Source organism: Nothobranchius furzeri, chromosome 15, assembly GCF_043380555.1.
Source record: "Nothobranchius furzeri strain GRZ-AD chromosome 15, NfurGRZ-RIMD1, whole genome shotgun sequence".
In the NCBI taxonomy this organism is placed as follows: Eukaryota; Metazoa; Chordata; class Actinopteri; order Cyprinodontiformes; family Nothobranchiidae; genus Nothobranchius; species Nothobranchius furzeri.
Genome location: NC_091755.1, coordinates 50,951,916 through 50,967,741, shown reverse-complemented (window position 1 = coordinate 50,967,741; position 15,826 = coordinate 50,951,916). Strand labels below are relative to the sequence as shown.

Sequence of the window (15,826 nt, the reverse complement as noted above, 5' to 3'; positions counted from 1 at the left end):
ATACTGCTTGCTTGCAACGATTTAGGTATCTACTGCCCCCTATCACCAGGAAAAATACACACTGTCAGTATAAGATTGAAAAGGCTGTTAAGTTCAAATGAACTCTGGAAACGCGAGTTCTTGCTTTGAATCTTGGTCGTTAATTATTTGAACCAATTCTGAAAAAGTTCTGGTGATTGCATGATTTGTGCGTGTTTGTGTTTTAATGCCCTTGCAAACATCGGGCCGAGAAACACAGTCCCTCCAGTGAGTCCTGGGCCTTCCTTTGGGTCTTCTCCTGGTTGGATGTGCCTGAAAAACCTCACCAGGAAGGCATCCATGAGGCATCCTGACCAGATGCCCGAGCCACCTCAACTGGCTCCTCTTGATGTGGAGGAGCAGCAGATCTACTCCGAGCCCCTCCCGGATGACCGAGCTTCTCACCTTATCTGTAAGGAAGAGCCCAGCCACCCTGTGGGGAAAACTAATTTTGGCCGATTTTATCTGCAATCTCGTTCTTTCGGTCACCTCCCAGAGCTCGTGACCATAGGTGAGGGTAGGATCATAGATCGACCAGTAAAACGACAGCTTTGCCTTCTGGCTCAGTTCTCTTCACCCAGACAGACCGGTACAACGCCCGTATCCCTGTTGCAGCACCAATCCACCTATCGGTTTCACGCTCATTCGTGAACAAGACCCAGAAATACCTAAACTTGTCCACTGAAGGCAAGACCTCGTCCCTGACCACGAGAAGGCGTTCAACCGTTTTCCAGATGCATTCATCAAATGACCTAAAAATTATTTCTTATGTCTCTTTTTCTCTTTCTCTTTTTGGTGTCATCTTTAGAATTTGGAAAGATACACGGAGAGCAAAGAACAATTCCACCGAGCTGCATCCGAGACAGAAGCAAACGTCAGGTGAGACACACACACACACACACACACACACGCACACACACACACACACACACACACACACACACACACACACACACACACACACACGCACACACACACACACACACACACACACACACACACACACACACACACACACACACACACACACACACACAGACATACACACACACACACAGACACACACACAGACACACACACACACACACACACACACACACACACACACACACACACACACACACACACACACACACACACACACACACACACACACACACACACACACACACAACATCAACAAATCAGCCACAACTTGCATACTTTTTCTTCCCCAAATCTTTACATCACCATGTTTCATAAAGGACATTCTATGTGCACGCATGCACATCCCCACACAGCAATCACAAACCAATTTGTATTTACAAAAGCAGAAGGATATTATACCCCTGTGGTTCTGACACACTCACTAGCTTATGCATACAGAATCACACACACTTAGCGGACTAATAAACAGTAGTGGTCTCCCCTTTTAACCAGTTAAATGCAAACACTTTCTGGAGCAAACCGACTTGTGTGATAATTGGTTGCTTTAATTAAGCCAAATTCAACAATAGCCATTTGGCCATCCTCACTGCTCACTCTGGACTTATAATGAGCTACAGCTGGAAAAAGATATCTTAATTATTGCTACAGCAGCGTGCAGAACACACAGCTTTAATTGGCAATAGAAACCAAACCTTGACTTGCTGGTCCATGACAGGAGTCCTCAGAAAATGCAGATATGCACCGGAAAAGAAAAATACATGTATTCTTCAGTTCAGACATTATCCTGGACAACTTTTATGTTTGTGGGTTTTGGTTTTCACTTGATGTTATTGAAGTTTGTCCTTTTAGTTATGTGCAAATGATTCTTCTCTTGTGTTTAATGTAAAAAAAAAGTTATTTTAATGACCTTATTGTGATTTTTCTCTAATGGATCATAACATTCACACTGATCAAGTGCAGGAAACAAGTCATCAGAAGACCATGCGTGTTTTAAACACAGCTCCTCATTAGGGGAGAAATAAAATAAATGGTGCTATTTTCTTACTGAAGCATCTGGATATGAAGATAAATTAGAATGAAACGACATATTGGTATTTTATTTCTTTGGTTTTGCTTTGGCCTAACAAATTGACCTCACCGCAAAGTTATCACGAATGTAAAAAATATATATTATTGACCAAAGAGTTTTTAAATTAAATAGCAGATGGTCACCTATTTTAAAGGGATACTATGCAATATTTTCATATTTTGAAATGGCCCTTTACAGGGTTAATGAAATGTCACTCAGACCCCTACCTCTGCATCCAGCACGTTTCCTGCATGTTTTAGATCATGAACACAGCTGATTTGTTTCATTTAGTGATGAACTGCTCCTGTAGACACTATTAAAGGCTGGGGAAACATTTCAGATATTAGATTAAGATGCTAAAAAGACGAACGTACAGCGAGGAGATGAATTTCATTTTCAGTTTGACAGCAGAGAATTAATAATAGATGCCAGGGGTGCTAAAGGCAAGCAAAACTGTCAAGTGTGCCTTTTAGTTGTACAGTGCTCAGCATAAATGAGTACCGTATTTTCCGGACTATAATTCGCACTTTTTTCATAGTCTGGCTGGTCCTGCCACTTATATACCAAAGTGACTTATATACCAAATTGTGTATACCGCGCTTCAGCGGGCCGGATCTGGACCAGGAATAAGCTCCTCTGCCCCACCATCACCTGCGCCTGTGGCGGGGTGGTGCGGGCCGGCTCCGACCCAGGAATTATCTCTCCCCGCCCGCTGGGAGGGTTTGAAACACCGCCATTCTCTGCTGGAGACTGTGGCGTGCTGCTGCGCCCTGATTGTTTATTCCGTTATTGTTACCAATACTTGTCTTGCGATGTGAAATGCTTGGTCTCAGATTTTGTAAGAAAAATAATAAACTTTCCCCCCAAAATGCGACTTATATATGTTTTTTTCTTCTTCATTATACATTTTATGGCTGGTGCGACTTATACTCCGGAGCGACTTATACAGGTGCTGGCCAGTAAATTAGAATATCATCAAAAGGTTGAAAATATTTCAGTAATTCCATTCAAAACGTGAAACTTGTACATTATATTCATGCAATGCACACAGACCAATGTATTTCCGATGTTTATTACGTTTAATTTTGATATTTATAGGTGACAACCAATGAAAACATCAAATCTGGTATCTCAGAAAATTAGAATATTCTAAAGGCCAATGAAAAAATGTTTGTTTCTCTAATGTTGGCCAACTGAAAAGAATGAACATGAAAAGAATGTGCATGTATAGCACTCAATACTTAGTCGGGGCTCCTTTTGCCTCAATAACTGCAGTAATGCGGCGTGGCATGGACTCGATCAGTCTGTGGCACTGCTCAGGTGTTATGAGAGCCCAGGTTGCTCTGATAGTCGTCTTCAGCTCCTCTGCATTGTTGGGTCTAGCGTATTGCATCCTCCGCTTCACAATACCCCATAGATTTTCTATGGGGTTAATATCAGGCGAGTTTGCTGGCCAATCAAGGACAGGGATACCATGGTCCTTGAACCAGGTGCTGGTGGTTTTGGCACTGTGTGCAGGTGCCAAGTCCTGTTGAAAGGTGAAGTCTGCATCCCCATAAAGTTGGTCAGCAGCAGGAAGCATGAAGTGCTCTAAAACTTCCTGGTAGACGGCTGCATTGACCCTGGACCTCAGGAAACAGAGTGGGCCAACACCGGCAGATGACATGGCACCCCACACCATCACTGACGGTGGAAACTTTACACTGGACCTCATGCAACGTGGATTCTGTGCTTCTCCGCTCTTCCTCCAGACTCTGGGTCCTTGATTTCCAAAGGAAATGCAGAACTTGCTTTCATCAGAAAACATAACTTTGGACCACTCAGCATCAGTCCAGTCCTTTTTGTCCTTGGCCCAGGCGAGACGCTTCTTGCGCTGTTTCTTGTTCAGGAGTGGCTTGACACACGGAATGCGACACCTGAATCCCATGTCTTTCATGAGTCTCCTCGTGGTGGTTCTTGAAGCGCTGACTCCAGCTGCAGTCCACTCTTTGTGGATCTCCCCCACATTTTTGAATGGGTTTGTCGTCACAATTCTCTGCAGGGTGCGGTTATCCCTAGAGCTTGTACACTTTTTTCTACCACATTTTTTCCGTCCCTTCGCCTGTCTGTTAATGTGCTTGGACACAGAGCTCTGCGAACAGCCAGCTTCTTTAGCAATCACCTTTTGTGTCTTGCCTTCCTTGTGCAAGGTGTCAATGATTGTCTTTTGGACAGCTGTTAAGTCAGAAGTCTTCCCCATGATTGTGGTGCCTTCAAAACAAGACTGAGGGACCTTTTAAAGGCCTTTGCAGGTGTTTTGAGTAAATCAGCTGATTAGAGTGGCAGCAGGTGTCTTCTATATTCAGCCTTTTCAGAATATTCTAATTTTTTGAGATACCAAATTTGGAGTTTTCATTAGTTGTCACTTATGAATATCAAATTTAAATGTAATGAACATTGGAAATACATTGGTCTGTGTGCATTGCATGAATATAATGTACAAGTTTCACGTTTTGAATGGAATTACTGAAATATTTTCAACCTTTTGATGATATTCTAATTTACTGGCCAGCACCTGTACTCTGGAAAATACGGTATACCCTCTTTAGTACAAATTTAATCAGTAGTTCAATGAACAAAAGAACAATTTCCAGAATTTTCACAAGGCTGGGTTTTACTGAACACGTGCTTAACTCCATAACATGAAATTAAGGTTAATAAAATAAATTAGATCACTAAATCTTCAGTTTTAGTAAAAGTGATATAAGCAAAAATGAATACAAAAGAAAACAAAAACTACTACATCTATTATTTCGTACGACCACCATTATTTTCAAGGACAGCACCACGTCTTCTAGGCGTAGAATGAACAACACCTGTCTTTTTTTATTCTTCAAGAATCATCTCTCTTCAAGCCTCGATGCTGGATGGAGACTAGAGATTTTATTTGTGTTTTTGGTAAACACGCGCAATGATGGTCCAACTAAACAACCAGTGACTTCAGCTGGGAAACTAAAACCACCGTTACAGCGCTAAATATTAGATTATATTCAAATCCTTTTCATGTTTGATTTGATGTTTTATTATGGGAAAAGCAAACTGCTTTTATTGCTTTATTTTATTTCAGATCTCATTTTAGCTTTGTCGTTAAATAAGTTTAGACCACATACAAACACTGAACAAAAATGTTTAATAAAACTAATACAACCATTGCACCAGTTACCTTTTTAGTCTGGATTATTTTTGCATTTGCAAGTGTGAGGTAGACAACCTCCTCTGCAAAGACGAGCAAAGTAGATTCTCACGTCAAACCGCTCAGGTCGCCATCCAAGGCATTGCAACTAGGCCAGCTGTCTGTTACAGCGGTGGGCGAGCAGCCTTAATAGCCATCTTTTGTCAGATATTTTCCAAGTTTGTGTCAGAGGAAACTATCCTGCAGCAATCGCTCAGCCAAAACACTGGAAGACAAAATCTAAGTTCAGAAGAAGACGACTTCCTGCTCTGTTAGAGAAAAGCCCATCAACGGCACGCTTTCTTCTAAACTTTCACTTCAGAATATCGACTATTTACATTACATTTCAATTAGGGTTTCAACTAACGACTATTTAATAGTCGACTATTCACCGACTATTGAAACGATTTGTCGACTAATTGGATAATTATTAATTTTTTCTTAAATTTAGCATGAGATTGCTTTATTTATGTGAAAAATTATCATAAACACAAGAAAGATGCTAATAGGCCAATTCATACTAAAAGTAAATAAAAATGCCCTATCTAAAACCAATTAGGCACAGTGCTCAGTCAGTATAGACATAAATGCATAAATAAAATTAAAATACTTTTGTAAGGCATAACATTAAATCTCTCTTTTAAAAGCGAAAATACATATAAACATATATATAAACGTATATATAAACGTATTGGCTTTCGTGTTATTTAAATCTTACCGAGGCGAGTCAGACTCTGTTTCATTCAACTGTCCGATGTGCTTTCTTTTTAAGTGTTCATGCATCACTGAGGTGCTGCCATCATACGCTAGGACTGCTTAGCAAATAATGCAGGTAATCTTTTTATTCGCCAAATCCCGGTGTCGGTACAAGATCTGCTCGGGTGCAAGATCGGCTCGGGGTCCTTCGACTGCAGATGACGTCAAAGTACGGCAAACCCACTCGGACAAAATACACTACACATCTATACTGTTGGAAAGAATTTAGCAGTGTTGTTATTAAAATAATGTTTCTTAAGACGTAAGTTTGTGTTTATAATGGTATTTGTAAAATAAAACACTATATTGTATTCATAATGTTGAATTCCTCTTTGAGCACATCCCTTGAAGGATCATGGTATTAGCAACACCTGTGAAATTGTATTTGCAGGAAAGAAGTGTGTCCCGTTTATTGAAGTATTTTGTGTTTAGTTTTTGACGTCTTGTCCATACGTAGTTCAGTTACGCTCATAGCTGCTAGCCAAAACTCTGGAGTTAAAAGTTTTCTGGCTTTACTAAAATACCTGTCTGTACTTATTTGATTGATGGTAGTTTTACTTTCTATTAGACTCCAAATGTAATCATTTGGCACGTTTCTAATTCATAATTTGTAATAATGTAATCGGTGAAATTAACATTAGCATTCCTATGGGTTTTTCCATGTATATTAGCATTGCGCTAACCACTCGCTGCCAAATTGCAGCCTTTGCGATTAGAAAATCTCCTTTTGTCACATCGCAATTTAATTGCACATGCAGTTTATCGTTCAGCCCTAATATACTTGCAGCTCTATGCTAAAAGTGTATTTTCAAAGAGGTAACGATGGATTTCTTTGTAAAAGTTGTCCATCTTTCCAACAGAAAGAATTGCCTGGACCAACGTAACGTGATTACGTAATTCCATAAGGTTCATGTTCAGCCAATCAACTACTTTGACGTCATCGGCAGTCGACGGACCCCGAGCCGATCTTGCACCCGAGCAGATCTTGTACCGACACCGGCTAGAATGCTCCCAAACCTTTGATGTTTTGGTAAGCGTAGCTGCGGTATCGGACGCAGCCATTTCTGTTAGTTGGAGCTCAGCAGAGAAGCTATTGCGCATGTGCGACTCTCGGCAGAGATTGTAATGAAGTGAGATGCCTCACTCGGTCGGAAAAAAAATGTCTGGCGACAACATCGACAAGAAAGTTCATTTGTCGACTATTTCTGTTGTTAATATTAGTCGACAGCGTCGACGAATCGTTGCAGCCCTAATTTCAATTCAAGTTTATTTATATAGCGCCAAATCACGACGAGCGTCGTCTCAAGGCACATCACACATTACATGGTCCTGAACTTTAAAATCATATGAGGAGGAGAGTTCTGAGGGAGGACTTAGTTTCTTACAATGGAGAAACGAGTAAGTTTCACATGAATGTTATTAAGTTTGCTCATTGACTAAAACCTGTCAAAATGTATCACTCAATAACGACCAAACTGTTACACAAATATAAAATTATTGCATTTGATTGTTTACATATTGTTCGTGCACTCCCTGAAATCTTCCAGAAACTTGTGTAATTTAAATATTTATAAAAATCAGAATTCAGAAAAAAAAAACTGTTTAAATATCGGGTAAAGATAATATTTGTTCTTATGTCCCATTAAGATATTTCTATACCATATTTACTTGACAACAAAACAGTACCTGTATTAATATCACTACTTCGATAGCGAGCATCCTTTTTAACCCTCTGGGGTCCACGGACGCATATCCACATCTTTTGAACAGGTCTGATTTGGGACGCTGTAGCAGCAAGACTCCGCCTCCCTGAGTTTCGGCTTCAATTCAGCTTTAAAAAGGAGATTATAAACTACACCCCAGTTTTTAAATTTTGTTAATAGGCAACGTAAAAGCGGAGTTATGCTAAACTAAAAAACGACCTATTTTTAGACAATCTGATCACTTGTCAAAATGGCTGTTTAGTAATCCGTGAGAGGGAATGTGCTTATGAACATAAACCACAAAAACATGAGATCCTTTTGCTGTTGGTGGAAGTCTCACAATTGATAAAACGTATCATTATGTAGCTGAGAGAGAGAGGAAGGCCGCACGAGTAACGAGATGTGCGCAAAAAGGAGCCGCTTTGCGGGGAAAGGAGTGGCGTGAATGGAGTAACAACAAACAATTAGACAGATATTGACAGTAAACTTCATATTTTGGAGCGATCCGGACAGATATATTGTCTCTGCAGTTTAGTAGACTTTTATTAGGCGTATATAAAGTATGATGAGAAGGATAAATGTCCACCAGGCAGTTCAGCTGTTTTTATTTATGTCCAAATATAAAAAATGAGTATAAATTCATAAGGTCCAGGTTGTGCTGAAAAGATTGATACCACATAAGGCAGTGGTTATGGCTTTTATTTTGGAAATACAAAGGAAAACTCTAAATTAGTCAAAAACGGCAAATTACACCTTGGACCCCAGAGGGTTAATAACCGTAACCTTGAAAATATATATTAAAAACTGATATATTTTAAAAATGAGACAAAGAAAGAAAAACAACATCCAGGAAGGCTTATTAATCCCAATTTCGTCATTTCAAGTCAGGTTTAAAAATAAATCTTTCATTTTCCACATTTGATCTATAAATCAAACGAGGGGGGAAAAACCCTGGTAGAGTATCATAAGATATTTTAACATTAGGTGAGAGGAAAATATAACTACAGGTAGATGCTTGCATGGAACTTTAAAGCAAAGACAAACAAAAATAATCTCTGCTTAACTCAACATTGTGCAGTGAGATGTGAAGTCAGTTAGAGGATGGATTTAATTATCATTCACTTAACATTTAGGCATTTTCAGACCAAGTCATTTCATTTGGAATGCTTAATTTCATGTATGACTCAAATATCCAAATGTAGATGGAGATGCAATATGACCAGATGTGACTTTATAATTGATCTGCATCACACAGATGGACAAAGAAGTGGTACCTTCATGCATTTTAAGGACCAACATAATGAAATGGTACAATTGATGCCTAAACAATTCTCATTTAACAAACTTTAACTTCTATCGTGGACCGCCGTCTCCTGGTTGTGGGTGTGATAAGTAGGTAGGGATGCTGGAGGATGATTGAAGGAGTGTACAGATACAAGATAGAGGAGCAGAGGATGTGTACCCTCAGTCAATTGAAAAGCTGTCAAGGTGCAGGCATACAAGCTACAAGCTGGAGATAAGAAGCAACCTTTTCTCTCGAGCTGCTTTCTACTTCACCTTTCCTGCACTTTCTCTTGTTAACATCTCTCCCTTTCTCTTTTTTACCACAGTGCCGGGATTAATCAGACGACTTGTGGCAAAGCAGTCTAGTCAGGAATTCTGAGCCTCTAACATGTCAGAAGCCAATTCCTGGCTTGGTAGATAAGACGGGGCCTGTTTACCTGACAGTGTATTTTCATAATTGGACTCATTCAATAGTTTGCACATCGTTGTTCGTACATAGCAGCCTAAAATGATGCATTTGGTTGAGTTCAATTATAACTTGTTTGAAGTTTACTTAAAAAAATGACAAAATTAATTTAATGTTCAATTTCGGCCTAAAAATGAAATGACATGGCAGAAAAATACCATTAAAGTTTGAAAAGGATTTAGCTCATTTTAAAATAGACTCACTGCTAAGAACACCAGCAGCTGTCTGCCGGTACAATGATAAACTTTATGTACAATTTTTATTTTACAATGTAAAAATTAACCAATCGTTTAAAATCCAGTTTAAACTGATTAAAGCAAAACAAAAAGATCAATTTCACTGAAGAAATGTATCCAATGATTTGTGCATATGGGAAAAAAAGTGCATGTAATTGTAGAAGTTTTGGAGCATCTTTGTGCTATAGACAGCTTTCTTTGCTGCGAAGTCCTCTTCTCAACAGCCTCCACCAGCTCCACTGGTGGAAATCCAATACATTTCCTGGTCAACTGGAGATGTAGTCCCTCCAGCACGTCCTGGGTCGACCCCATGGCCCCTTACTACTAAAACATACCTGAAACTCCTCCCCAGGAAGCATTCTGAAAAAAATGTTAGGATCACCTCAGCTGTCGATGTGGAGGAGCAGCAGCACTACTCCCAGATTCCCAATCTCCCCAGCTGAGCCCAGCCACTGAGTCATGTGCATTTTAATTCTTCTTCATTTCCCAAAGCTCATGACCATAGGTGAGGATTGGGCTCAACGTTGACCATTAATTAAGAGCTTTTTGTTGACTGGACTAATCTGCATGTCGACCTTCTGCTCCCTCATCGTAAGATACTCCTGGTTTTATACAACCTAAGAAATGGAACGTTCAAGGCTTCCAACTGTAGCCAAGCTGAATAGGTGGTGCTACATTCATAACAATTAGGGCTGTGAGGTATGGCAACATTTTCATATCACAATAGTTTAATAAATCATATTGGGTTAATGCTATTTGATGGTATTTTTTTCACACAACACTGTTGGTGTTGCTATGGAAATATGTAAACACTGAAGCGGTCTGAACCACAAAGCACCAGCTACGGAGGTGTTCTTTGCTAGACTACATCTGTTAGCAAAGTAAACATCAAATCAAATATACTTTGTAATCAATTACAATTCAGAGATCAGACATACATGGGCAAGACACATGACAAGAATTGGTGATTGTGGTCATTCGCAACCCTGAGTCGCGCTACCTCAATAGAGATAAGAGGGTTATGTCAGGTTCGTTGGCAGATCAGAAGCGTGACTGAGATTTTGGTTGCCCAGACGCGGAGAGACGGAGATAACCGGCGTGGTTGTCTCCTGAAGGTGTAGTTTGGAAGGTTTTGAGGGCTGGTAAGCCTGGAGACTCGATACCAAGTCTGGTGAGAACGATGACTGAGCAATGAATGAAACACCGGCACTTCCTTAAGTAGTGTCGGCGTGATGACGTCAGTCGCCACGTTGGTGGCAGGAATGAATGGAATGCAGTCAGCTGGAGGAGTTCGTGACAGGACCCCCCCTCTAGGGACGGCACCCGAAGTCCCAGGACGGCGGGCCCAGAAGTCAGTCAGCAGGGTAGGGTCGACAAACGAGCTCGTGGGCTCCCAAGAGCGTTCCTCAGACCCGTACCCCTCCCAGTCCACGAGATACTGCCAACCTCGTCCCCGGCGGCGAGCGTCCAGAATCCTGCGGACCGTGTAGGTGCGATCCACCTCAACACCGCGGGGCGGAGGCACCCGGACCGGCGGAGGGTGGAGAGGGGAGGAGACCACCGGCTTAAGCTGGGAGACGTGAAAGACCGGGTGGATCCGGAGAGTAGCCGGGAGGCGCAGACGGCAGGTGACTGGATTAATGACCTTGAGGACAGGGAACGGACCCAGGAAGCGAGGAGTGAGCTTCCGGGAGCCCGCTGGCATCCTCAGGTTAGCGGAGGAGAGCCACACCTGGTCGCCAGACCGGAAGACGGGGCCAGGCCGGTGGCGGCGGCGATGCTGACGGGCATACTCCGTGTTGGCCCGGGTGATGGCCGCACGGGCCCGGATCCAGGCGAGCCGACAGCGGCGGACCAGCGTCTGGGCAGCAGGGACCTCCACCTCGGGCACCTGATGGTCAAACAGAGGAGGCTGGTACCCGTAACAGGTCTCGAAGGGAGACAGACTCGTGGCAGAGGAGGTCTGGAGGTTGTGTGACAGCTCCGCCCACAGGAGAAAGCGGGGCCAGGTGGTCGGCTGGGACGAAGCGAAGCAACGCAGGTAGCGTCCAAGCTGCTGGTTATCTCTCTCTGTCTGACCGTTTGTCTGCGGATGGTACCCAGAGGACAGACTGGTGGAAGCACCGACCAGGCAACAGAACGCTTTCCAGAAGCGTGAGACGAACTGGGGTCCTCGGTCGGAAACCACGTCCTGAGGGAAACCATGGAGTCGCACCACCTGTTCCAGGAGCAGTTCGGCCGTCCTCTTGGCAGTGGGGAGGCCGGCCAGGGCCACTAAGTGCACGGCCTTGGAGAAACGGTCCGTGATAGTCAATATAGTGTCCAGGTGGTCGACCGCCGGCAGTCCCGTGACAAAGTCCAGCCCGATGTGTGACCACGGCCGCTTGGGCACAGGGAGAGGCTGCAACTCTCCAGCGCTGGGTCGGTTGGAGGACTTGGAGCGAGCACACACATCACATGCAGCTGTGAACTCGCGGACGTCCCTCCTCATGGACGGCCACCAGAGAGCCCGACGGAGGAACTGGAGGGTACGGGCTTGTCCTTGATGTCCTGCGAGCCGCGAACAATGCCCCCACGTGAGCGCCTCTTGCCGGCAGGAGGCGGGAACGTAGAGACGGTTCGATGGGGTCTCCGGCGGTGTTGGATCGCCAGGAAGTGCCGCCTGTATGGACTGCTCCAACGGCCATTGGAGGGAGGCCAGGAAGCGTTGAGTCGGTAGAATGGTCCGAGGCTCCGGGGGGGCGGCATCTGGTGCGAAACGCCGAGAGAGAGCGTCCGCCTTGAGGTTCTTGGAGCCGGGCCGGTAGGCGATATGGAAGTGGTACGGCTCGAAAAAGAGGGCCCACCGAGCCTGACGAGGGTTGAGCTGGCGGGCAGTCTGTAGATGAATGAGATTCTGGTGGTCGGTCCAGATCAGAAAGGGATCGGTGGTCCCCAGGAGCCACTGCCTCCATTCCTCCAGCGCCCATTTTATTGCCAGCAGCTCTCTGTCGCCGACCCCGTAGTTCTGCTGTGTGGGGGAAAACTTCCGGGAGAAGTAGGCACATGGGTGGAGCTTAGAGTCTGGACCCCGTTGCGAGAGAACAGCCCCCGCTCCCACATCCGAGGCGTCCACCTCCACGACGAAGGGCCGGGTCTGGTCCGGGTGGAGGAGGATGGGTTCTTTAGTGAAACTTCCGACCAGCTCATGGAAAGCACGGACAGCCTCTGGAGTAAGGCGAAAAGGGCGAGGCTGATTGGTGGTTTTGGTGAGTGAGGTCAGAGGCGCTGCGAGGGAACTGAAGTTGCGTATAAACCTCCGGTAAAAGTTCGAGAAACCCAGGAAGCTTTGCAGCTGCTTCAGGGTCGTGGGTAGAGGCCACTGAGCTACGGCCTGAACCTTCTGGGGGTCCATCTTCAGGCCCTGGGAGGAGATGGTAAAACCCAGGAAGGAGGTGGACTCCTGGTGAAACGCACACTTCTCCAGTTTGCAGTAAAGTCCATGGTCCAGGAGGCGGGACAGAACAGCTCGAACATGCCTGATGTGCTCTTCAGCCGTGCGGGAGTAGATGAGGATGTCATCTAGATACACAAAGACCCAGCGACCCAACATGTCTCTCAGCACATCTGTAATGAACCGCTGGAAGACGGCGGGCCTGTTGCAGAGTCCAAAAGGCATCACCAGATATTCATAGTGGCCAGTGGGCGTGATAAAAGCGGTCTTCCACTCCTCACCTTCCTTAATACGGATGAGGTTATAGGCGCTGCGCAGATCCAGTTTAGTAAACACAGCGGCTTGTGTGATGGCGTCCAGAGCGGTGCCCATGAGAGGGAGAGGGTGACGGTCCCGGATCGTTATTTTATTTAACCCTCGATAGTCTATGCAGGGCCGGAGATCCCCCTCCTTCTTCTTAACAAAGAAAAACCCCGCGGCCCCGGGGGATGTTGAGGGACGGATGAATCCCTTCTGCAGGGCATCAGTTATATAATTGTCCATAGCCCGGGTTTCCGCCGGAGAGAGGGAGAACAGGCGACCCCGAGGGGGGGTGGTGCCGGGCTGGAGCCTGATCTCCAGGTCGTAGGGTCGGTGAGGAGGTAACCTGGTAGTGGGTTCTTTAGCGAAGACCTGAGCGAGGTCGTGGTAGTGAGGAGGGATGAGCGTCAGGTCTACGTCTGTGGGAGGGGCTGCTCCAGTCCGAGGTGCAGGGGAGTCCCGGTGGTTATGGCAACCCGTGCCCCAGGCCAGGACTTTACTGGTGGACCAGGAGATGTGAGGCTCATGGCGGCAGAACCAGGAATGACCCAGGATGAGAGGCGTAGCCGGAGCCTGGATGACCAGGAAGTGGAGGGTCTCCCGGTGTTGGTCAATAGTCATGTGGAGACCCTGAGTTCGGTGGGTGAGAGGGTACGGCATGATGGGCCGGCCGTCCACAGAGGTCACGGGAATGGGTCGGTCGAGGGCGGTGAGGGGTATCTTGAGCCGAGTAACCAGTCCGTGATCGATAAAACACTCCGCAGCCCCAGTGTCTAAAAGTGCCTCCAGTCTGGTCGGGCCTTGGTCAAGGTGGAGGGAGACCGGGAGAGTGGTTCGGTGTGGAGCCGGAAAAGTGGAGACTCCGGGCGGGACAGCTCCTACTCCGACCCGGAGGGACCTTTTCCCGGTCGTTTTGGGCACGTGCCACGGTGGTGACCCAAATCCCCACAGTAAGCGCATCTTCCCTCCTGGTAGCGCCGTGCCCGTTCCTCAGGGGGAAGATGTCCCAGCTGCATCGGCTCCTCCGTCGGTTGGTGAGCCGGCTGGCGGGGTGACGTCCTGGTGTGTACGGGGGCTGACATGGTGCTCGGCCAGTTCAGGATGCAGCGGTCCAGTTGGAGAGCCAGATCCACTGCCAGGTCCAGGGAGGTTGGGGCCTCGTGTCCAATCATGCCCTCCCGGATTCTAGGTGACAACCCCTCCAGGTAAACGGCCTTTAGGGCGGCGTCATCCCACCTCAACCGAGCTGCTGTCGTCCGGAAGCGAGAGGTGTACTGAGCCGCCGTCTGGGAGCCCTGGCGGAGCTGAAGCAGCCGAGTCTCGTCCGAGACCTCGCTGCTGGGGTGCACAAAAGTCTTTTTCATCTCCTTTACAAAAGTCTCATAGTCATTGCAGGCAGGAGATTTCTGATTGTAAAGAGCCGCCGCCCATTCACCGGCTCGACCTGTCAGCAGTGAGGTCAGCAGGGCGATGCGAGAGCAGGATGTGGGGTAGCGTGCTGGCTGGCACTCAAAAGTCATGGCCAGGGTCGCCAACATGCCCTCCGGGGACCCCCTGGTTCCGTCCCACTTATCTGGAAGGCTGAGGCGTGGTTCCATTCTGTCAGGAACAGCTGCGGTCTGACGTTGCAGAGCGGTGGTCAGCTGGAGTACTAGATCGGTGAGTGACTCTATCTTGGTGGCTTGGCGATCAGCTATGGCACGGAGCTGGTTCATTTCTGCCGTATGCTGATCCAAGGTTGCGCGCTGTTGAGCCACTTCGGAACGCAGACGCGCGAACTCCGCTGGGTCAATTCGGGGCTCAGTCATCCTGTCAGGTTCGTTGGCAGATCAGAAGCGTGACTGAGAGTTCGGTTGCCCAGACGCGGAGAGACGGAGATAACCGGCGTGGTTGTCTCCTGAAGGTGTAGTTTGGAAGGTTTTGAGGGCTGGTAAGCCTGGAGACTCGATACAAAGTCTGGTGAGAACGATGACTGAGCAATGAATGAAACGCCGGCACTTCCTTAAGTAGTGTCGGCGTGATGACGTCAGTCGCCACGTTGGTGGCAGGAATGAATGGAATGCAGTCAGCTGGAGGAGTTCGTGACAGGTTACATGAGGATTGGTTCAGGTGGAGGGAAAAAAAGGCACTTCAGAGCTACCCTCCACCGGGAGGGCAGCTTTGCTCTGCAAAAAAAAAAAAAAAAGAAAAAAACACCTCAAACATATATGCAACAGATTTCAGACAACACAACATAAGTGTCCACTAGGTGGGGTGGTGGGTTGGGACTATCCCTACTTCAGTTCCTGCAGCCACGATAAGCAGCACATGTCACCTCAGTGTGGATGGGGGGAGGAGCATTGAGGGTTGCAGTGACCCTGGAACGTTTTAGCAGCCTTCCCACAGTCCCACCCAGGGATAGGAGACAGAGTTGAATTGCCATA

At 46.1% G+C, this 15,826-nt stretch overlaps 1 protein-coding gene across 2 annotated transcripts in view; it reads left to right on the top strand.

The window, feature by feature from the left end:
* Positions 1-15,826, top strand: part of chchd6a (coiled-coil-helix-coiled-coil-helix domain containing 6a) — a 96,532-nt gene that overhangs the window by 44,318 nt on the left and 36,388 nt on the right. For both annotated transcript variants that reach the window (XM_015968591.3, XM_070544979.1), the window contains one exon: positions 827-897. In XM_015968591.3, the coding sequence (XP_015824077.3) occupies positions 827-897 (71 nt within the window). The remainder of the gene's footprint in view (positions 1-826; positions 898-15,826) is intronic.